The 23,705-nt window shown below is 42.8% G+C and overlaps 1 protein-coding gene across 1 annotated transcript in view; it reads right to left on the reverse strand.

Annotated features, from left to right (window-relative positions):
• Positions 1-23,705, reverse strand: part of LOC311035178 (glutamate receptor ionotropic, NMDA 2A-like) — a gene marked incomplete at both ends in the record, with an annotated part of 279,959 nt that overhangs the window by 115,508 nt on the left and 140,746 nt on the right. Inside the window, one exon of the mRNA XM_084043257.1 lies at positions 2,586-2,791. Coding sequence (XP_083899383.1) covers positions 2,586-2,791 — 206 coding nt within the window. The remainder of the gene's footprint in view (positions 1-2,585; positions 2,792-23,705) is intronic.

Raw genomic sequence — 23,705 nt, forward strand, 5'->3', positions numbered from 1 at the left:
TATGTGCACACAAGCAACCGCACGCACACACGCACGCACGCACGCACGCACACGCACACACGCAAGCACGCACATACACACGCACGCACGCGTGCGCACACACACGCACGCACACACACACACACACACACACACATACACACACACACACACACACACACACACTTACGCGCACGTGTTATGTTAAAGCAGGGCACACAAAAAAACCCACTCAAAGACCTGTTGGGTTCAATGGTGTGTGTAGACTGAGACGGTTGGATGAATGTACACAATAGATATAATATCAATATGGTTAATATGTGCAGTACATCTCCTCCCTTCTCATTGCTGTCATCAGTACGTTAAGACTCATACAACAAAAACAAAGGAACTCGTTTAACCCATTTAGACTTTAGAATCCGTGGTCATGTTTAGATTTCTTTGGCTATTCAAACATAGCAGATCTGCAAGCTCATAGCGCGGCACCGAGTGCCACGCTTGCTTTATTGTGAAAATTTGTACAAATCTTTGAATATATATGTTTTTTAAAGCAAACATTTTTAACTCAAATCTTTGCTTCTGGGGATTCTACACGTCTTCTAAATGTTTAAAACAACAGTTCAAACATTTTTAAACTTATGTTGCTATAATATCAGTGGTTCTCAAACATTTTTCATGTCAAGGACCCCCAAAATGATATATATTTGTCCGCGGACGCCCATCTCAAAATAAGATTATTCCACGGACCCACAGGAGCAAAGATTTGAGTTAAAATGTATATATACGTATATTCAAAGATTTTTCAAAAATAACAGATCTACAAGCTCGGAGCGCGGCACTCGGTGCCGCACTATATATAATATCTGTTATTTTTGAAGAGCCAAATAAATCAAAAAATGACACACAGATGCGTTCCCGGTCTTAAAGGGTTAAAAGACAACCTCAAAACCGAAGCGGAACGGTCGTTCCGTCTCTAAACTCTAGGTTGGGTAATGATTCAGAGCCAGGCATCATTTCGGAGCTTTATGATTTCATGGCTGACATGGTAGCGATGCGAGGCACGGCATCAGACAAAACAAAGAACAAAGCACCGGAGCATCACAGACTAATGAATGCCTTTTTATTTTACAATTAAACAAAGTGACGCAATTGGCATTTTCGATGCCAAGTGCATCTTCATCACAGTCATGAAAGTCAGGCAAGGCACGGCATATTTTTTGTTTATTTTCTATTTGTTTATCTATTTATTTACCAGGGACAGTGCACATTAACCCATTAAGACCTGGAACTGTGTCATTTTTAGATTTGAGCTAAAAAGCATTATTTTACACTTTGGCTATTCAAAAATATCAGATATACAAGCTCATAGCGCGGCACCGAGTGCCGCGCTACGAGCTTGTAGATCTGCTATTTTTGAAAATTCGTGAAAATGTGTGCAAATCTTTGAATATATATATTTTTAAAGCGAACATTTTTAACTCAAATCTTTGCTTCTGGGGGTCCCTGGAACAACATATTTTGATGGGGGTCCGCGGCCAAATACATATCATTTTGGGGGTCCTTGACATGAAAAAGATTGAGCACCACTGATATAGAAACATACGTTTTTCAGAAAACTGTTGGGATTTAGGAGACATGTAGAATCGGCTTCAGGTCTCAATGGGTTAATCAACATGTCAGTTTTCACATCCATGTAAATGAGCCAGAGTTAGCCTGAGGCAAATTTTCATCTGTCGTCCCTTTAATCTGTAGTTTAGTGGTAGGAATGTAATTATTATCCCTGTTCAGACCGACAGCCCAAATTCCAGCCCAAATCTGATTTCCTATCCAGATTGGAGTCAGTGTTATGCAGTCTGAACAAGGCCAAGGAATGTGATTGCAATCCATGTGTGTGTTTTTATTTGCCATTCAGACTCCAAAAAAAACAATTAGACTCCAATTTGGATATAGGCCACAAATCACATTGGATTTGAGCTGCGGCGGCTGCCAGTCTGTCTCTGAACAAGGCCAAAACGCTTTGATAAGCATCTTCTAATCTAGAAGACTAAGGGTTCCCAAACTTTTCAGTGCCGCGACCCCCCAAAATAATCTTATTTGAACTGGGGAACCCCCCACCCCAACAAGCACTTGTAATTGTAGGCATTACATTTAGTAAATAAATATTGTGAAAATAACCAAACTAGTGGGAGGCGTTGTGAGCTTGCAGATCGACCATTTTCACAATATTTGCAATTTGGTCAATTTTGTATTAAAAATGTCTTAAAAGTCCTTACATTTTCACTTTATAAATGTGCAGATACCCTGTATACACTTATACTGTATGTTGTTCACTGTTGAGTGAGAAAACAATGTTGCACATTAAGGTAATGATCTGGATCACATGTTCTAGAGGTGGGAAATGTCCTTGTGAAACTATAGCTGCATTGTAACTACACAGTTATGTGATGCTTTGGTGTGACACTGCACAACGCACACACAACAACACACGCGCGTGAGCACATACACACACACACACACACACACACACACACACACACACACACACACACACACACACACACACACACACACACACACACACACACACACAGTGACGTATGTCTGACCTGCGCAGGGCACTGGGCGGGAGCTTCCCCGGGCTCCTGTCTCCCGGTTGGCTGTAGCAGCTGCCCTGGGCCTCTGGCACCTCCCCCTTCTCCCTCAGCATGGCGGTGGCCCCCGACACGATGATGCCCACGCCGTCTCGAACCCGCGTGTCCAGCGGGTACTCCCACTCGTCATACGACACCGAGATCATACCCAGAGGGAACATCTGTATGGAGGAAGTACTTTATTACTTAAAGCAGTGCTTATCAAACTTTTTTCATCTCAAGGACCCCCAAATTGATGTGTATTTTGGCCTCGGACCCCCATCTGAAAAGAGTTTGTGCCATGCAGGGACCCACAGAAGAGAAAATTTGTGTTGAAAAATGCAAAATTATTCAAATTTTTCCAAACTTCCAACATAAAATAGCAGATGTTCAAGCTTGCAGCAAAAAAAACATGTTGAAATAATAATAATAATAACAACAGTGTAATATATTTAAGTAACTAGTAAGTAAAGTTTAAAAATATTTGAAGTTGAGTAAAAGAGTACAACGTTTGCCTCTGTATTGGAGACTTTATATATATAGTAGCCTATAAAAAAAGAGTAGTAAATGTAACTCAAAATTGTACTTAAGTACAGAACTTGATTAAGTGTTACTTAAAGGTGTAGTGAAATGAAAAATATGTTTTTCACACTTTTAGAGCATATCCGTGGTCATCATATGGGCATACCTAACAATAGATGCCCAAAAAAATGAAAAAAACAATTTTTGTGTATTTTTACATCTAAAGTCCCTAAAAAGCCAATCTTAATTACTTCCTGTAAACGAAAACGTGCTGCGTGATGACATAACGCAGCCTTCATGAATATAAAAGAATCTTGATTACATGCACCTGTTTGATTCCCATAGCTGCACGTTCTTCAAACACAGCTGATTTTAATTACAGATATACTCCGTTTTGAATCTCATTGAAGATGAGTGTATTACTCATTTTAAACTTAATCTGCACACTAAAATATGTATCTGAAAACATTATAGGTTAGAAATAAGCCAGGTAGTAGCAAACGTGCTTCACTGGCCGTCTCTCTCTCTCACTTGTAAACAAACACTGGCCGTGTTGCGCACGGCTGAAGTGATTGAGATCCAACGTCCCATAGCCTGAAGGGATGGGACCTTCTGATTGGTTTAGAGTCGTTAAGCCGACGTTTCAGGCTGAACCTTCAAAATAAAATGACCGAAAATGTCACTTCAGTGCGTCTTTAAGTACTTTTCACCACTGCAAAACAAGTCATTTCTAAAAGTTGAGGTTTTTTTTTACCTCTGAGATGTAGTGGAGTAGAAGTTTCAAGTATTATTATTATTATTTCTAAATACTCTAGTAAACTAAATGTAACTCAAAACTGTACTTGAGTTATGACCTTGATCTCGCATGGGGAAAATCAATGGCCACAGTACGTGATTTGACGGCCCCGCCCCCTCTGCCTTCACTGTTGGCTAGCCTGCAGCCTGAGGCTTCGTCCACACGTACACGGGTATTTTCATAAACGCAGATATTTCGTTTTCGTTTTTGAAAACCTCCGCGTCTACACGGCCCTGTTTTAAAAAATCTCTCTGTCCACACGACAACGGCTAAACGTTAAACGACCCATGCAAAAACTCCGTTTACCGTGTCCACACGGGAACACATAGCCGGAGTTTTTAAAAATCTACACTGTGGCAGGAGTTTTCCAAAAGATGCGTTTACATGGAGCAAAAACGCGTTTGCGTGTGGACGAACCCCCCAAAACGCATATATAAAGCTACGTTTATGAAAATACCCGTGTACGTGTGGACGAAGCCTGAGTGAGTAGGATGGAGTGGAGCAGGCCGTTAGACCAACAAGGTACAGCTGGGTGGGGTGCATGGTTTGGGAGAGTATATCCACAAGTTTCCAGCGGAGAGTGGGCGTCAGCTCCGGTCAGGGGCGTCACGGCCATTCACTGTGCGTACGACGCGACACCCTCACTCTCACAGATCCGTGATTTCTTTTGATATGAAATCGGTAGAATCAGGCAAAAAATAAGAATTAAATAACCTAACCCTAACACTAAAACCGAAATAAAGTAACCAAAACACGAAAATAACTAACAAAATCCGCCCAAAAAACTTTTGAAAATACAGAATTTGTTTACATTTGACAGTTACAAATGTTTTTCACGCTTTTTCAAAAATAGCAGATCTACAAGCTCATAGCGCGGCACTCGGTGCCGCGCTATGAGCTTGTAGATCTGCTATTTTTGAATAGCCCAAAGTGTAAAGTAAGGGGTATAGTCCACCGAAGGTCCATCCCCCCTGTAGTGAAGGTTTATGGGCTATGTAGTCAACAATATGGGATGTCATTTAAGACACGGGAGGCATAAAAGTCCTTTAAGGTTTTTACTGATGAAATGCACAGGCACAGTTACAGGTTGGTCAGTGTGTGGTTCTACATAAGAAATAACAAAACATACAGAATCATTATCAATACAGTATTTGGCAAACTTGAACAAACAGTACAAATGTGTCACCAATAATACAACATAAGTAAACTGTGTGGGATATAATTCAACTAAACATAATAACATCATGAATCACTACTCACACGTGGTCAGAGACGCACACTCTCTGAAGACCTGAGCTGTACTGAGCTCACAAACGAATTACACTACCCCTGTGCTGACTCTAATCAGTCAATTAAACGCACCTGGTGCTTGTTGAGTGTGACTCATGAGGAGGTCACTCTGACCTCTGAGTTAATGGTTGAGCCTTTTGTACAGCCGCCCCCTAAGTCACGGTGTGAATTAGCTCCTGAGAAGGCTCAACTGTCCCCAGGGGCTGTGGTCGGGGTGTCGTCTGGAATGGCCAGAAGCTCGATGAGCTTGGCCACCGGTCTTGTGTATGTCGCTTGACCTGGAACGGGCCGAAGCGGTCCACTCCTGTAGAGTAGAATGGAGGCTTCATGAGGTGGAGACGACAAGGCAGATCTGTCACCCTGGGGATGGTTGGCTTCGCTCTCCACTTCTGGCACTCTGGGCAAGATCTCTGATGGCGCCGCACTGCTTCGCGGCCTTGGAGGATCCAAAACTTCCGGCGAAGTTCTGCAAAGACCCTCTCAGCTCCAGGATGGAATAACTTGTTGTCATACTGCCGTATAATGAGCTGTGTGACCGGGTGCTTGGGCTCCAGCACAATCTGGTGCACAGCACCTTCCTCCAGGTTGGTAGATTGGCTGTAGATGAGGCCTTTAGAGGCATCATACTCTGGGGCAAGTGTTAGGAGCTTACTTTTGGATGAAATCGCCTTTCCATTCTGTCCACCTTGCGCACTCTGGAGGATTTGGAAATCTGCACTGGGAACGCTTGACTGGGAGGCCGCCCCGTGCAGTGACCTGCTTGTGGCCTCAAGGAGCTCCTTGAAGGTGGAGTAGTCTTCAGCGGCTGGGGGTTGTGGAGTAGGAATGGTGAGGCCACAGAATGCAGACTTCTTTGTCTCTGTCTCATCCGAGACCTCGGTGACAGCAGGTGAAGGTGGCAAGCCATTGCGTGGCTGCTTAAGGAAGGCGGGACCGGTGTTCCACATGTTTCTCATCACAACGTCCTTTGGAAATTGCAGCTTGGGCATAATTTGGACTCGCAGGAGGGGAGTAGCATCTCGAAGCACTCCATTGGCCTCTACACGGGTGGTCTCTGCCTCCAACAGGTCCACTGAGTACTTGTCCTGTCTGGATCTGGTCACTGACCTCTCACTTTTGAAAGGCGGGACCTCCAACTGCCACAGCTGTTCACTGAATAGCTCAGCAGAAGGAGAGGAAACTGCAGTGAACAAGCACTGTATGTGAGGGAGCTGTTGCTGCAGGTACTTTGCTGGACCTTGGAGTGTCCAGCCGAGGTTAGTCTTGACAGCTACGGGGCCACCAGGGGGGCCCAGGTGCACTGGCTTGATTGGAACGATCAGATCGGCATGATCAGATCCAATCAGGAGGGTTGGCTGAACTCCGTCGATGGGCGTGAGTGCCAAACCTTGGAGGTGGCGATACTTCTTCTGAAGTTGAGCAACTGGGTAGCTGTACTGAGACAAGCCTAGGTGTTCACTTGTGAAGGCATCTTTAATGGTGAACAGCTTTCTTGGCTGTGATGATGGCGCAATGGTGAAGGAGATACGTGAACCTGGCAGTGTCTTAATATCCTGGCGGATAGTACGGAGAGTCAGATCTTCTGCTTGACCCTGTATCCCCAGGCGACGCGCTGCTGAGGACAGCAGGAATGTTCTCTCCGAGCCATCGTCCAACACGGCATATGTGTCGAACACTCTGTTCTGGTAGTGCAGGTTGACTCTGACAATCTTCAGCAGAACTCCTCTATAACCATTTGGTTGGTCCAGGTAATGAGTCTCTGCTGTGGAAGTTATGGTGGATTCATTCTCGCTCCTCTGGTTGACCTCATTCTCACTCCTCTGGTTGACTTCATGCAAGACGGAGAGGTGCTTGGCCTTACATAGTCGACACGGCTTCTTCAAGTCACAGGCGGAGGCTAGGTGAGAACGGCCGCATCGCCAGCACCTTCTCTTGGCTTTGATCCAATCTACTATCTCCGTCTTGGTCAGCTTGGCGAAGCACTCACATTGACTGAGGTAGTGTTCTGACTCACAGTAAGGGCAGTATATCTTGCCCTTCCCTTTTGTCTCAACAGGAGGAGCTGCTTCAGAGGGCATGTCGGAGGGAGAATCTTCAGAACTGACTGTTCCATGCATCACTGTAGTGACCTTAGGCTTGGAGTTTTGCTGTCTGTTGTCCCTATTATCCTTTTCACCATAAGCTTGAAGGGAGGGCTCAATGTCCAAGCATCTGACTTCAACCTTCAGCCATTCTGCAAAGTCAATGAGAGACAGCTTCATATTGCCGGGATCCTTCCTGTACTGCTGGCGACGGAACCTCTCTTGTTGGTGTTTGGAGAGCCTATTGAGGAGGCGCTTCACATTTGAGCCACAGTAGAGTTCCTCGTGACCTTCAGCTTTGAGAGACTTCAACATCCCGACTAGCGACTGCACTCTGACGGCAAAGTCATCGAGGGCCCTATCGTCACGGATAGGCGGTAGACGTTCCATGTCTTCTATCTCTCTCAGTGCAAACTGATATGGGCGTCCGTAACGTTCGTCTAGTGCTTTCAGGGAGTCAGAGTAGGGCATTCTAGACTCTGCATGAGCTAGCACCAGACGATGAGCCTGTAGCACCTTAATATGCTTCAACAGGATGGCATACTTGTAGTGCTCAGAGAGGGAAGGATGCAGGAGGGTGCTGAGGCAAAGGCGTAGCTCCACATATTGGGCTCTATCCTCCTTGGTAAAATCAGGAAACGACGGGCCTTCTATATTGGCAGGTGCGTACTGATACACCGTAGGTTGATTGGGTGCTGGCCTGGCTGGGTTTCCTTGGTAGTACTGGTTGGACCCATAAGAAGGCTGATGTGCAGACTGGTGGATAAACTGTGGCATGTGCTGAGGCACAAGTGGATGTGTGGACTGAGTTGCGTGCAAGGGCGCAAACTGGTGTGAGGACTGATGTGCTGGCTGAGGCACAGGCGGATGCACCTGTACTGGCTGGTGCGCTGCTAGAAATGAATGCGGGGGTGGCACCCACACTCGAGGCTGATGGCTAAGCTGCCTTGGGGGTGAAGCAACAGGGGCTCTTTGTGCTTGGATTCGGCTAGGTGATGCTGCATCAGCTGCGCCCGGTGAGATGGGGTAGGAGGACAGCACACTGTATTCTGATCCAGCCATTGGTGAGCCTAACAGCTGCTGTTGGCCCTGGGTTAACACATTAGGATGGCTGGGCTGCGGATGGGAAGCCAGGTTATGCTCATTAGCCTGCCAATTAGCCTGAAAGTCATAGTTCAAGTCGAGCGCGTGATTAGGGGGTTGAGTGACTCGGTTGATAGGCGGTGGCGTTTCCCACTGCTGCACGTGGATATTTGCATGGTCGAACTGCTGGGTTAGTTCTGCAATGACTCTTTGGTCCTCCTCAGTTTGGGAATCGTGAGGGGCAGGGAATTGGTTAGTGGGCAGTTCACCTAATCTGTCGTAGAGTTGGCGAACTGGTGACTGATGCCGTGATGACCTCCTTGATGACTGAGCTGAGGACCGGGGGGAATGACGCAGGACAAACTCCAAGAGCTCTGTTTGCTTCCTGGCCGTCTCACTCTGTTGACGCGCTGTCTCCAAAACTTGATGAACGATGGCTTCATTCATGCTCTGCCTTGCTGTCAGTGAGGATGTGCTTCTAGCAGGGCTGGGCTGCTCTCTCTCCTCTTCGTGCCTGTGCATATGCTGTGTGCTACGTTGGCCTGGATATGCAACTTCATACTCATCCAGGTATCTGGGGGGCTGCATGGAGCGTTTGGGGCGCACGGTTGGGGAAGAGGGGAGACTACTGGTTGCCATATCATTGACTCTATCCGGGTTCGAAGGACCATTAATTGTAGTGAAGGTTTATGGGCTATGTAGTCAACAATATGGGATGTCATTTAAGACACGGGAGGCATAAAAGTCCTTTAAGGTTTTTACTGATGAAATGCACAGGCACAGTTACAGGTTGGTCAGTGTGTGGTTCTACATAAGAAATAACAAAACATACAGAATCATTATCAATACAGTATTTGGCAAACTTGAACAAACAGTACAAATGTGTCACCAATAATACAACATAAGTAAACTGTGTGGGATATAATTCAACTAAACATAATAACATCATGAATCACTACTCACACGTGGTCAGAGACGCACACTCTCTGAAGACCTGAGCTGTACTGAGCTCACAAACGAATTACACTACCCCTGTGCTGACTCTAATCAGTCAATTAAACGCACCTGGTGCTTGTTGAGTGTGACTCATGAGGAGGTCACTCTGACCTCTGAGTTAATGGTTGAGCCTTTTGTACACCCCCCACCTTCTGAGAGCCTGCGACGTCCCTGAGAGAGTGACCTCTCTTACCAGCCTCTAACTCTCTCTCTCTCTCTCCTCCCTGGAAGCAGGATCTCTGCTGAGGGTTGCCACCTGGCCTGTGTGGGGCCTAACCCTTTTGTTTCAGTTCCCTTTTTACACACCTTTTATACAACACTCACACAGCCCGTTCCACACATCCATACACTGCACACATTACTGATTACTGACTTGCTCGCATCTCATACAGTACTTGATTGCTTTTGACTATTCAATATTAATTAATTCAGATCAAAAAATATAATTTAAAACGTTGGACTTTGTGTGGACTCCCTCTTTTTGTCACGAATCCCCTATAGTGCATGACAGTGAGTAAATCGTTGCTGTCGGAGCAGAAACCTTTAATCTCCATATTCACAACTGTTTGTGTTTTTTCGTAAATTAACGCCCTACTCGATCATCCTACAGCGTCACACAACAAGCATCAAAAGTAGCAGATCTACAAGCTCGAAACGCGGCGCGAAGCGACGCGTTTCGAGCTTGTAGATCTGCTACTTTTGCCATTTTTGTATTTGAATCCCGAAAAGTTAGGGTTTTGGACCCAACAGCAAAGAGATGTACTCTCCACCACTTGGGATGGTGAAGGTTTTTAAACATATAAAACACTAGTAGGAAAAGCTAGAGAGTTAGACAGTTGATGGCCGAGGAGGCGCAGGCAGGAGGACGACGCTTCTATTTGGCAGCTTCTGGAATCTTCCGGCAGGTTTTGGCAGGAGGTGTCCGATATTGTTTTTTTTTCGGTGGGAAGAAGAATGCAGACTAAACTTAACTACCATGTCATCCAGTCACATCACAGCGACATCCCTCGATACGCTCTGAGAAGTCCAGGCAGGCAGTTTATAGCGACAGACAGGGTGTCGAGATATTACAGGAGATAACTTTTTTATATCAATTCTTCCACAACCCAGCCGTAGGACAAAGTACTCCACTACTCCCCCAGTACTTGAGTCAAAGTATAGAAGATACTCAAGTAACGTTTAGCGACAGGGTGTCGTGATACAGGAGAAACGTTTCTATCGTTTCTCCACAACCGGCTGAGACCAACATGGCAGGCCTTAAGTTGGTCCTCCTATAATAACAGAATTCGGCAGCAAACAAACATCAGCGCAACACCAAAAAAAATGTTGATGCCACAATGCCTTATTTTCCAGACAGTGACGACTCCAGAGAATTGTGACTGGGGGGGCTATGGGGGGCTGATGAATTTCGGCAACAAACAATAATGAATAATACTAATACGAGATTCAACGATCCTAGTTTAATAAATAGATAAAAAGTATGATGTTATAGAATGGTTTACATAGAAGTCAGTCAATTGTCTTTCACATATAAACTGCTCACAAAATGTAAGGAAACTTGAATTTGGGCCATTATATCTCCCCTTTACTAATACCAATCAGTAAAGTGTTGTATATCATTTTTATCGGTGATTAGTCACCTTTACAACGAGGTACAGCTTGTAAGCATCGGGCATTCATGGAATGAGCAACACAGGCAAACGTGTAGGTAGCGCCGGGAAAAATGTGCCAAAATCACCCAATATGCTTTTGCTGGTAATCGCTCTTGTTTTGAGCGACCTGCCAGCACACACCTGCTGAGAGGTGGGTTCTGCAACTTTGTTGAGTTTGTGTATGCTCCAAGCAGCAACACTGCCCCCATAGAAAGATGCCACGTTTGCCCCTTCAGGATAAGGCCCGTGCAATAGGGCAAGTGAAGCTGGTGTTCCGTTACGCAGATTACACATTATTTGATGTCAGCCCTGGTACCATTTGCAGGCCAGTCAAAGGTGTATGATTGACTGGCACCTGAGCATGGGCCCTGCAACTTTGACATCTGTCTTTGGTACCGTTGTGCAAATCTTGCCTGTAAATCTATGGTTCCTCAGTGAAGTAAGGGGTCTGGGTTGTTGTCTTCCTTGTTGACTTCACCAGTCTCACAGAATTTAGTCCTACGTTTGGAAATGGTACCAGGGCTAACACCAAATAATGCTGTCACTCTGCATAACGGAACACCAGCTTCACTTCACTTATCCTGACAAAAGTGTCATCTTTCCATGGGGGCCGTGTTGCTGCTTGGAGCATACACAAACTCAACAAAGTTGCAGAACCCATGTTCAGGTGCCAGTCACTCACCTGTGAGGCAGTCACACACCTGTGAGCCCATTTAATGTCATGAATGTCACGACATTGAATGTCAGCAGAAAAGTCTTAACAGGCCATTTTGGCACATATTTTCTCGGCGCTACCCACACGTTTGCCTGTGTTGCTCATTCCATGAATGCCCGATGCTTACAAGCTGTACCTCGTTGTAAAGGTGACTAATCACCAATAAAAATGATATATAACACTTTACTGATTGGTATTAGTAAAAGGGAGATATACTGGCCCAAATTCAAGTTTCCTTACATTTTGTGAGCAGTTTATATCGAATTCGTCGCTGTCTGGCAGAAACCAGCTAACTCCATTGGATCCTCAAAACTGTCTGCTAAACCAGCTAACTCCACCAAAGGAGGGTGGAGTTAGCTGGTTTTGCTAACTCCAGGCCCCACCCCCTTTTGACCTCCAACCTCATTGTGAGCGTGGAGGTCCATTCAGCTGTTCTTATCAATGATGGACAAAACCACTTTGGAGCTGTTTTTTTGCCAGACAGCAGAGATATATTTAATTTATTTATTCCATAAATATTTTTTCATAACAATTGGGTTTGTGGGGAGAGGGGACTTAGGGGGGGGGCTAAACCTTCACCCCGTACCCCCCCCCCCCTGGAGCCGTCACTGTTTCCAGACAACATTTCTGATTGGGTCCGAGGCGGGTTGTTTTACTGGCGGTGTGAGCAGTCGAGTGAATCGGCCGTCCGCTTCTCTGCTGCTGCAGCCCCCCAGGCTATGGTCAGAGACGAGGCTGACATTTTTGTTCAAAATAGAATTTGAGGGGCTTTCGGCTCGCCTCGGGTAACGTCATAGGGATTAACCCATTAAGACCTGGAACTGTGTCATTTTTAGATTTGAGCTAAAAAGCATTATTTTACACTTAGGCTATTCAAAAATAGCAGATCTACAAGCTCGTAGCGCAGCACCGAGTGCCGCGCTACGAGCTTGTAGATCTGCTATTTTTGAAAAATCGTGAAAATGTGTGCAAATCTTTGAAATATATATATTTTTAAAGCGAACATTTTTAACTCAAATCTTTGTTTCTGGGGTCCCTGGAACAACATTTTGATGGGGGTCCGCGGCCAAATACATATAATTTTGGGGGTCCTTGACATGAAAAAGATTGAGCACCGCTGATATAGAAACATACGTTTTTTTAGAAAACTGTTGAGATTTAGGAGACATGTAGAATCGGCTTCAGGTCTCAATGGGTTAATCTAAAAATCCATGTCTGCGTGCTAGGCTGCCCACACAGACCCGAGTTTGCGTATACATTTCGGTATGAAACTGGAGAATCTGTTTTGTTTCGTTCGTTTGTTTGTTTGTTTGTTTTGCAGTGGTGGAATAAGTACTCAATTTCTTTACCTAAAGTAAAAGTATCAATACTGCAATGTAGTAATACTCCAGGGAAAAAGTCCAGAATTCAAAATGTACTTGAGCAAAAGTACACAAGTTTTGGTATAAAAAATATACTTAAAGTACCAAAAGTAGAAAGTACTCATTATGCAGAATCGTGACACATCGCGGCGCATTGTGAGCTTGTAGATCGGCTACTTTCAAATGGCCCAAATGTATATAGGGCTGAAGTGCTTAATGTATGTTCTGTAATAATAATCACAATCTAAGCAATTAGTAACTATAAAAGCTTTTCAAATAATTGTACTAGAGTAAAAGTACAATATTTCCATCTGAGATGTAGTGGACTAGAAGAAAAAGTACTGTAAACACGCCAGTAAAGTAAAAATCCCTAAAAAGTGTACTTAAGTACAGTACTTGAGTAAATGTACTTAGTTACTTTCCGCTACTGTTGTTTTGCAACTATGGCTTGTCTGGAGGTCAGCGATGGATATATAGCAGACAGTTACACAGACAAGGGAAGAGGAAACAGATGGTAGATGGTTTAAGCTCAACCGCAATAAACATATACAGTATTTAAAAAATAATTAAGGACATGTGATTAACTCTCTCAGTGCCACGCCCCGAGATACCCCGAGTTTTCCCCGAGTACCCTCGCTGCCAGAACGAGAAATCCAGAGTTTTTACTTTTTACTGTGGTCGCGCTATTCTGTTTATTTTTCATGATCACTTTCACTTCCTGACTCCTTCAGACTCATTGGGTTCCGGTTTCATGACGCAGATTCCGTTTCCGGTTCTCATTTTTTCCCGCGGTCATTTTCAGCCAGAATAGGGAAAGTCACGTTTTTTCACATGGTATACAAAACGAACGGAGAGGTCTACTGCTACTCTCTTTGGTCTGGGTGACGATCAGTCATCGTAGTCGTGTATAACATCGTATTTTAACCCGATCAGATATTGTCGAAAACGTCACATCCGTTTATGACCGGATGTGACGTGAGCCTGTTTGGGAGGGGGACGAGCGAGTCAACGAGGTGATCAATGGCTCGATTTGCTGCTCTCTACTGGTAGAACTGTCGTATGAGTTTAATACTGCATATAGACAATCTATTTGAAAATTAAATGACAAAATAACAAAACAAAAATATAGCTGCAAGCAGCGATAATACGGGGCCAGTGAATAGTAGAGAGAATGAGAGACATGGAAACGGAATAGATTGAAGAGAGAGAGAGTGACATGGAAACAATAGATTGATGAGAGAGAGAGATGGAAACATAATGGTTTGATTGGACATCTCAACCTACTGCCATTAACAGGATTCGAACTCTCAACCTTCAGACTAATAGGCTGCAACACTACCTATAGTGCTATAGCTTTGTCCAGGCTGATATTGTCTGTTGAAGATCATAAACTCTTGCCTTCTTTCATGAACCAAGCCCCTGTTTCACTAACACTAAGATCACTCGTTCACAAACCATTTACCAATGAAGAAATTGTACATCTCCTCAGAACCAAAACTAGTGAAAGTAGCCGATCTACAAGCTCACAAACCATGAAAAGTTGTGAGATTGTAGATCAGCTATTTTCAGATAAAGTATGTCATACGTTGAAAAAACGTACTCTCAAATAAGCATTTCAGGTTATCTTTACTATTTGCACATGTATTCATTGATACAGTCATGTTGTATGCAATTCAACTTAAATTAAGTCTGCATCAAGTGAGGCTTGAACTGGCGACCTTGAGATTGTGAGGCATTCATTTAAGGGAGACGCCATTGGCCCAACAGACCAGTAACTGTGAAAAAGGAGATCACACAGATGATACAGTTTCACGCAAATAGCTGAAAAATCCTGGCTTTAAGTGTTTTTCAAACTGCTCAAAATTGCGGACAATCTAAGGGCGGAGCTTAATGGTCAAATCGATACGTGTGTTCCTCATGAGTCAAGGCACATGTGTAAGCAAGTTTCACGACTTTCGGCCAAACGAGGCATGACTTATGCCTGTTTAAAGTCTGCCTTTTCAAAAAATTGCTATAGCGCCCCCTTTTGGCCAATTGGAGTGAGATTGGTTTCAGTGATATTTGGAATGACCCTGTACATTTCTGCAAAGTTTCAAAGAAATGTGAGTCTGCATGTATGTTTTAGGCACAGATGAATAATTTTCATAAAACTGCAATAGTTAAAATCTATCTCCTCCTGGGATTTTTCAGCAATCTGCACGAAATGTTTAACACTTGAACTTTGGACCACTGCCTACAAAAATTTCCAACGGATTTTCCATAAGTGAAAAAATGCAGAAGTTAGGAGCCAATGACTGTTTTTCATATAATTCAAAATGGTGGGCGATCTAAAGGTCAGAGGTCAAAAGTCAGACCACGAAAGTTGTCGGGCATGAAGAGACGCATGTGTGTATCGAAGTTTCATGGTTGTAGGTCAAACAGGGCATGCGTTGTACCTGTTCAAAGTTGGCACTTTCAATTGAGTGCTATAGCGCCACCCTTTGACGAATGAGTGTGAGAATTATTTCTTGGTAGTTTTTCATGAGCATCTACCATATGGCCGAGTTTCGTAAAAAGCGTATGCACGGTTAAGCCAGAACTGGCAAAAACAAGTATTTTTCAAACTGCTCAAAATTGCGGAAAATCTAAGGGCGGAGCTTACTGGTCAAATCGATACGTGTGTTCCTCATGAGTCAAGGCACATGTGTAAGCAAGTTTCACGACTTTCGGCCAAACGAGGCATGACTTATGCCTGTTTAAAGTCTGCCTTTTCAAAAAATTGCTATAGCGCCCCCTTTTGGCCAATTGGAGTAAGATTGGTTTCAGTGATATTTGGAATAACCCTGTACATTTTTGCAAAGTTTCAAAGAAATGTGAGTCTGCATGTATGTTTTAGGCACAGATGAATAATTTTCATAAAACTGTAATAGTTAAAATCTATCTCCTCCTGGGATTTTTGAGCAATCTGCACGAAATTTTTAACACTTGAACTTTGGACCACTGCCTACAAAAATTTCCAACGGATTTTCCATAAGTGAAAAAATGCAGAAGTTAGGAGCCAATGACTGTTTTTCATATAATTCAAAATGGTGGGAGATCTAAATGTCAGAGGTCAAAAGTCAGAGGGTGAAAGTTGTTCAGCATGAGGAGACGCATATGTGTATCCAAGTTTCATGGCTGTAGGTCAAACAGGGCATGAGTTGTACCTGTTCAAAGTTGCCATTTTCAATTGAGTGCTATAGCGCCACCTTTTGACGAAAGATTGTGAGAATTATTTCTTGATCGTTTTTCATAACCATCTACCATATGGCCGAGTTTCGTAAAAAGCGACAGCACAGTTAAGCCAGAACTAAGATTAGCCTTGAATTGAGAGGGAGCGAAAAACAATTCGTAATATAGCTGCAAGCAGCGATAATACGGGGCCAGTGAATAGAGAGAGAGAGAGACATGGAAACGGAATAGATTGAAGAGAGAGAGAGTGACATGGAAACAATAGATTGATGAGAGAGAGAGATGGAAACATAATGGTTTGATTGGACATCTCAACCTACTGCCATTAACAGGATTCGAACTCTCAACCTTCAGACTAATAGGCTGCAACACTACCTATAGTGCTATAGCTTTGTCCAGGCTGATATTGTCTGTTGAAGATCATAAACTCTTGCCTTCTTTCATGAACCAAGCCCCTGTTTCACTAACACTAAGATCACTCGTTCACAAGCCATTTACCAATGAAGAAATTGTACATCTCCTCAGAACCAAAACTAATGAAAGTAGCCGATCTACAAGCTCACAAACCATGAAAAGTTGTGAGATTGTAGATCAGCTATTTTCAGAATGAAGTATGTCATACGTAAAAAACGTACTCTCAAATAAGCATTTCAGGTTATCTTTACCATTTGCACATGTATTCATTGATACAGTCATGTTGTTTGCAATTCAACTTAAATTAAGTCTACATCAAGTGAGGCTTGAACTGGCGACCTTGAGTTTGTGAGGCATTCATTTAAGGGAGACGCCATTGGCCCAACAGACAAGTAACTGTGAAAAAGGAGATCACACAGATGATACAGTTTCACGCAAATAGCTGAAAAATCCTGGGTTTAAGTGTTTTTCAAACTGCTCAAAATTGCGGACAATCTAAGGGCGGAGCTTAATGGTCAAATCGATACGTGTGTTCCTCATGAGTCAAGGCACATGTGTAAGCAAGTTTCACGACTTTCGGCCAAACGAGGCATGACTTATGCCTGTTTAAAGTCTGCATTTTCAAAAAATTGCTATAGCGCCCCCTTTTGGCCAATTGGAGTAAGATTGGTTTCAGTGATATTTGGAATGACCCTGTACATTTCTGCAAAGTTTCAAAGAAATGTGAGTCTGCATGTATGTTTTAGGCACAGATGAATAATTTTCATAAAACTGTAATAGTTAAAATCTATCTCCTCCTGGGATTTTTGAGCAATCTGCACGAAACGTTTACCACTTGAACTTTGGACCTCTGCCTACAAAAATTTCCAACGGATTTTCCATAAGTGAAAAAATGCAGAAGTTAGGAGCCAATGACTGTTTTTCATATAATTCAAAATGGTGGGAGATCTAAAGGTCAGAGGTCAAAAGTCAGACCACGAAAGTTGTCGGGCATGAAGAGACGCATGTGTGTATCGAAGTTTCATGGTTGTAGGTCAAACAGGGCATGAGTTGTACCTGTTCAAAGTTGGCACTTTCAATTGAGTGCTATAGCGCCACCCTTTGACGAATGAGTGTGAGAATTATTTCTTGGTAGTTTTTCATGAGCATCTACCATATGGCCGAGTTTCGTAAAAAGCGTATGCACGGTTAAGCGAGAACTGGCAAAACAAGTATTTTTCAAACTGCTCAAAATTGCGGAAAATCTAAGGGCGGAGCTTAATGGTCAAATCGATACGTGTGTTCCTCATGAGTCAAGGCACATGTGTAAGCAAGTTTCACGACTTTTGGCCAAACGAGGCATGACTTATGCCTGTTTAAAGTCTGCCTTTTCAAAAAATTGCTATAGCGCCCCCTTTTGGCCAATTGGAGTGAGATTGGTTTCAGTGATATTTGGAATGACCCTGCACATTTCTGCAAAGTTTCAAAGAAATGTGAGTCTGCATGTATGTTTTAGGCACAGATGAATAATTTTCATAAAACTGTAATAGTTAAAATCTATCTCCTCCTGGGATTTTTGAGCAATCTGCACGAAACGTTTACCACTTGAACTTTGGACCACTGCCTACAAAAATTTCCAACGGATTTTCCATAAGTGAAAAAATGCAGAAGTTAGGAGCCAATGACTGTTTTTCATATAATTCAAAATGGTGGGAGATCTAAAGGTCAGAGGTCAAAAGTCAGAGGGTGAAAGTTGTTCAGCATGAGGAGACGCATATGTGTATCCAAGTTTCAAGGCTGTAGGTCAAACAGGGCATGAGTTGTACCTGTTCAAAGTTGCCATTTTCAATTGAGTGCTATAGCGCCACCTTTGGACGAAAGATTGTGAGAATTATTTCTTGATCGTTTTTCATGACCATCTACCATATGGCCGAGTTTCGTAAAAAGCGACAGCACGGTTAAGCCAGAACTAAGATTAGCCTTGAATTGAGAGGGAGCGAAAAACAATTCGTAATATAGCTGCAAGCAGCGATAATACGGGGCCAGTGAATAGAGAGAGAGAGAGAGACATGGAAACGGAATAGATTGAAGAGAGAGAGAGTGACATGGAAACAATAGATTGATGAGAGAGAGAGATGGAAACATAATGGTTTGATTGGACATCTCAACCTACTGCCATTAACAGGATTCGAACTCTCAACCTTCAGACTAATAGGCTGCAACACTACCTATAGTGCTATAGCTTTGTCCAGGCTGATATTGTCTGTTGAAGATCATAAAGTCTTGCCTTCTTTCATGAACCAAGCCCCTGTTTCACTAACACTAAGATCACTCGTTCACAAACCATTTACCAATGAAGAAATTGTACATCTCCTCAGAACCAAAACTAGTGAAAGTAGCCGATCTACAAGCTCACAAACCATGAAAAGTTGTGAGATTGTAGATCAGCTATTTTCAGAATGAAGTATGTCATACTTTGAAAAAATGTACTCTCAAATAAGCATTTCAGGTTATCTTTACCATTTGCATATGTATTCATTGATACAGTCATGTTGTTTGCAATTCAACTTAAATTAAGTCTGCATCAAGTGAGGCTTGAACTGGCAACCTTGAGATTGTGAGGCATTCATTTAAGGGAGACACCATTGGCCCAACAGACAAGTAACTGTGAAAAAGGAGATCACACAGATGATACAGTTTCACGCAAATAGCTGAAAAATCCTGGGTTTAAGTGTTTTTCAAACTGTTCAAAATTGCGGACAATCTAAGGGCGGCACTTACTGGTCAAAGCGATAGATGTGTTCCTCATGAGTCAAGGCACATGTGTAAGCAAGTTTCACGACTTTCGGCCAAACGAGGCATGACTTATGCCTGTTTAAAGTCTGCCTTTTCAAAAAATTGCTATAGCGCCCCCTTTTGGCCAATTGGAGTAAGATTGGTTTCAGTGATATTTGGAATGACCCTGTACATTTCTGCAAAGTTTCAAAGAAATGTGAGTCTTGCATGTATGTGTTAGGGGCAGATGAATAATTTTCATAAAACTGCAATAGTTAAAATCTATCTCCTCCTGGGATTTTTGAGCAATCTGCACAAAACGTTTAACACTTGAACTTTGGACCTCTGCCTACAAAAATTTCCAACGGATTTTCCATAAGTGAAAAAATGCAGAAGTTAGGAGCCAATGACTGTTTTTCATATAATGCAAAATGGTGGGAGATCTAAAGGTCAGAGGTCAAAAGTCAGAGGGTGAAAGTTGTTCAGCATGAGGAGACGCATATGTGTATTCAAGTTTCATGGCTCCCGGTCAAACAGGGCATGAGTTGTACCTGTTCAAAGTTTCCATTTTCAATTGAGTGCTATAGCGCCACCTTTGGACGAAAGATTGTGAGAATTATTTCTTGATCGTTTTTCATGACCATCTACCATATGGCCGAGTTTCGTAAAAAGCGACTGCACGGTTCAGCCAGAACTGCGAAAAGTGGCAGAAGAAGTGACAGAATACTGCCAATAACAAAACAGGTCCAGAGCTGAGCTCTGGCCCCGTAATAATAGCACAATAAGACATGGAAAGGGAATAGATTGAAATTGAGACAAAGCAAATGATTCCAACAGGCGAATATTCTTTTCAGCCCAACCCAGCTGAGGTGGTCATATATAGGACGCAGGGGGGCAATCCCAGGTGAAAAACCTCACCCATTAACATCTCAACCTATTGCCATTGACAGGAATCAAACTCTCGACCATTGGATTCACAGGCTGAGACACTACCTATAGGGCTATAGCTTTGTCCAGGCTGAGGTCATCTGTTGAAGATAAAAGTGAACCAGTGAAAGCAGCCGATCTACAAGCTCAGAAACATGTTGCTATCTGAAAAGTTTTGAGATTGTAGATCGGTTATTTTCACAATGAAGTTTGTCATACATTAAAAAAACATACTCTCTCCAAGAAGCATTTCATCATTACCTTTAACAGTTGCACATGTATTCAATGATACAGTCATGTTGTTTGCAATTCAACTTAAATTAAGTCTGCATCAAGTGAGGCTTGAACTGGCGACCCTGAGATTGTGAGGCCTTCATTTAAGGGAGACGCCATTGGCCCAACAGATAAGTAACTATGAAAAAGGAGATCACACAGATGATACAGTTTCACGCAAATAGCTGAAAAATCCTGGGTTTAAGTGTTTTTCAAACTGCTCAAAATTGCGGACAATCTAAGGGCGGAGCTTACTGGTCAAAGCGATAGATGTGTTCCTCATGAGTCAAGGCACATGTGTAAGCAAGTTTCACGACTTTCGGCCAAACGAGGCATGACTTATGCCTGTTTAAAGTATGCCTTTTCAAAAAATTGCTATAGCGCCCCCTTTTGGCCAATTGGAGTGAGATTGGTTTCAGTGATATTTGGAATGACCCTGTACATTTCTGCCAAGTTTCAAAGAAATGTGAGTCTGCATGAATGTTTTAGGCACAGATGAATAATTTTCATAAAACTGTAATAGTTAAAATCTATCTCCTCCTGGGATTTTTGAGCAATCTGCACGAAACATTTTACACATGAACTTTGGACCAATGCATACAAAAATTTCCAACGGATTTTCCATAAGTGAAAAAATGCAGAAGTTAGGAGCCAATGACTGTTTTTCATATAATTCAAAATGGTGGGCGATCTAAAGGTCAGAGGTCAAAAGTCAGACCACGAAAGTTGTCGGGCATGAAGAGACGCATGTGTGTATCGACGTTTCATGGTTGTAGGTCAAACAGGGCATGAGTTGTACCTGTTCAAAGTTGGCACTTTCAATTGAGTGCTATAGCGCCACCCTTTGACGAATGAGTGTGAGAATTATTTCTTGGTAGTTTTTCATGAGCATCTACCATATGGCCGAGTTTCGTAAAAAGCGTATGCACGGTTAAGCCAGAACTGGCAAAAACAAGTATTTTTCAAACTGCTCAAAATTGCAGAAAATCTAAGGGCGGAGCTTAATGGTCAAATCGATACGTGTGTTCCTCATGAGTCAAGGCACATGTGTAAGCAAGTTTCACGACTTTCGGCCAAACGAGGCATGACTTATGCCTGTTTAAAGTCTGCCTTTTCAAAAAAATGCTATAGCGCCCCCTTTTGGCCAATTGGAGTAAGATTGGTTTCAGTGATATTTGGAATGACCCTCTACATTTCTGCAAAGTTTCAAAGAAATGTGAGTCTGCATGTATGTTTTAGGCACAGATGAATAATTTTCATAAAACTGTAATAGTTAAAATCTATCTCCTCCTGGGATTTTGGAGCAATCTGCACGAAACGTTTCACACTTGAACTTTGGACCACTTTCTACAAAAATTTCCAACGGATTTTCCATAAGTGAAAAAATGCAGAAGTTAGGAGCCAATGACTGTTTTTCATATAATTCAAAATGGTGGGAGATCTAAAGGTCAGAGGTCAAAAGTCAGAGTGTGAAAGTTGTTCAGCATGAGGAGACGCATATGTGTATCCAAGTTTCATGGCTGTAGGTCAAACAGGGCATGAGTTGTACCTGGTCAAAGTTGGCATTTTCAATTGAGTGCTATAGCGCCACCTTTGGACGAAAGATTGTGAGAATTATTTTTTGATCGTTTTTCATGACCATCTACCATATGGCCAAGTTTCGTAAAAAGCGACAGCGCGGTTCAGCCAGAACTGCTAAAAGTGGCAGAAGAAGAAGAAGAAGAAGAAGAAGAAGAAGAAGAAGTGACAGAATAATGCGAATAACAATACGTGTCCAGAGCAGAGCTCTGGCCCCGTAAAAAACGAAAATTGCTAGCACTGGGGGAGTACTTTATGAAAATACTCTGGCACTGAAAGAGTTAAGGACATGTGATTAAACACATTATGCTTTGATTCATGTTTCCATTTCTACAGGAACATAATGTATGGTATTCAGATAACACTGCAGTGCAGTACGTCATTTGGCCAAGAGTCTGTATGCGTGGTAATAATGTAAACAAAGTTTGTCTGGGGGGGTTTAAATTATGCAGGCGTGTGCATGCTAAATATAACTGTGGGATGAGACAACAGGGTCTAGATCTGTTTTAACCCATTAAGACCTCGGACGCATCTGTGTCACTTTTTGATTTGAGCTAAAAAAAAGCATTATTTTACACTTTGGGCTATTCAAAAATAGTAGATATACAAGCTCATAGCGCGGCACAGAGTGCCGCGCTATGAGCTTGTAGATCTGCTATTTTTGAATAGCCAATTCATATATTTATATTCCTTTAAAGCGTTTCTAACTCAAATCTTTGCTTCTGGGGGTCCCTGGAACAAAATATTTTGAGATAGGGGTCCGCGGCTAAATACGTACAATTTTGGGGGTCCTTGACATGAAAAAGTTTGAGCACCACTGATGTAGAAACATACGTTTTTCATTTATACTGTTGGGATTTATAGGAGACATTTGTAGAATCGGCTTCAGGTCTTAATGGGTTAAGAAAAAGCAACGAAAAAAAGCTTGTTTCTTTCAGGGTTCACGTTGAAAGCTACAGTGTAGAACGACAGAGAACGAGGATAAATGAAAGCCTTGCTCACGCCGTCTGCCATGTTTATTATAATTACATTTTTTTACAAAAGTGTAATTCTTGACTTGATATCAACTGTTACCTGGCTGTTTATTATTATTATGTTCATTAAATATGAGGACTCACAGACATTATTTGTTTTGCGTTACCACAAGTCTCCCTTCATTTAATTTACCACCAGCTGCACACAGAGGCGTGCAGCTGGTGGTAGAATAAACCAAAACGCAGGGGTGTAAAGTAACTAAGAACATTTACTCAAGTACTGCACTTACACATACAATTTTTAGGTATTTTTGGGGCGGTGTAACCGCCCCCTATAAGTGAGGTTTGGACACTGACCAATCCTGCACCGTGATTGGCCAATAGTGTACAACGCAGTCTACAACGCTAACCCTTCCACAGTCAATGCAAATCTATACTTTTGCAAAGTCAGCCAATCACATTACAGCTAG

This window comes from Gymnoscopelus microlampas (assembly GCF_963454915.1).
Source record: "Gymnoscopelus microlampas genome assembly, chromosome: 2".
NCBI classification, from domain to species: domain Eukaryota; kingdom Metazoa; phylum Chordata; class Actinopteri; order Myctophiformes; family Myctophidae; genus Gymnoscopelus; species Gymnoscopelus microlampas.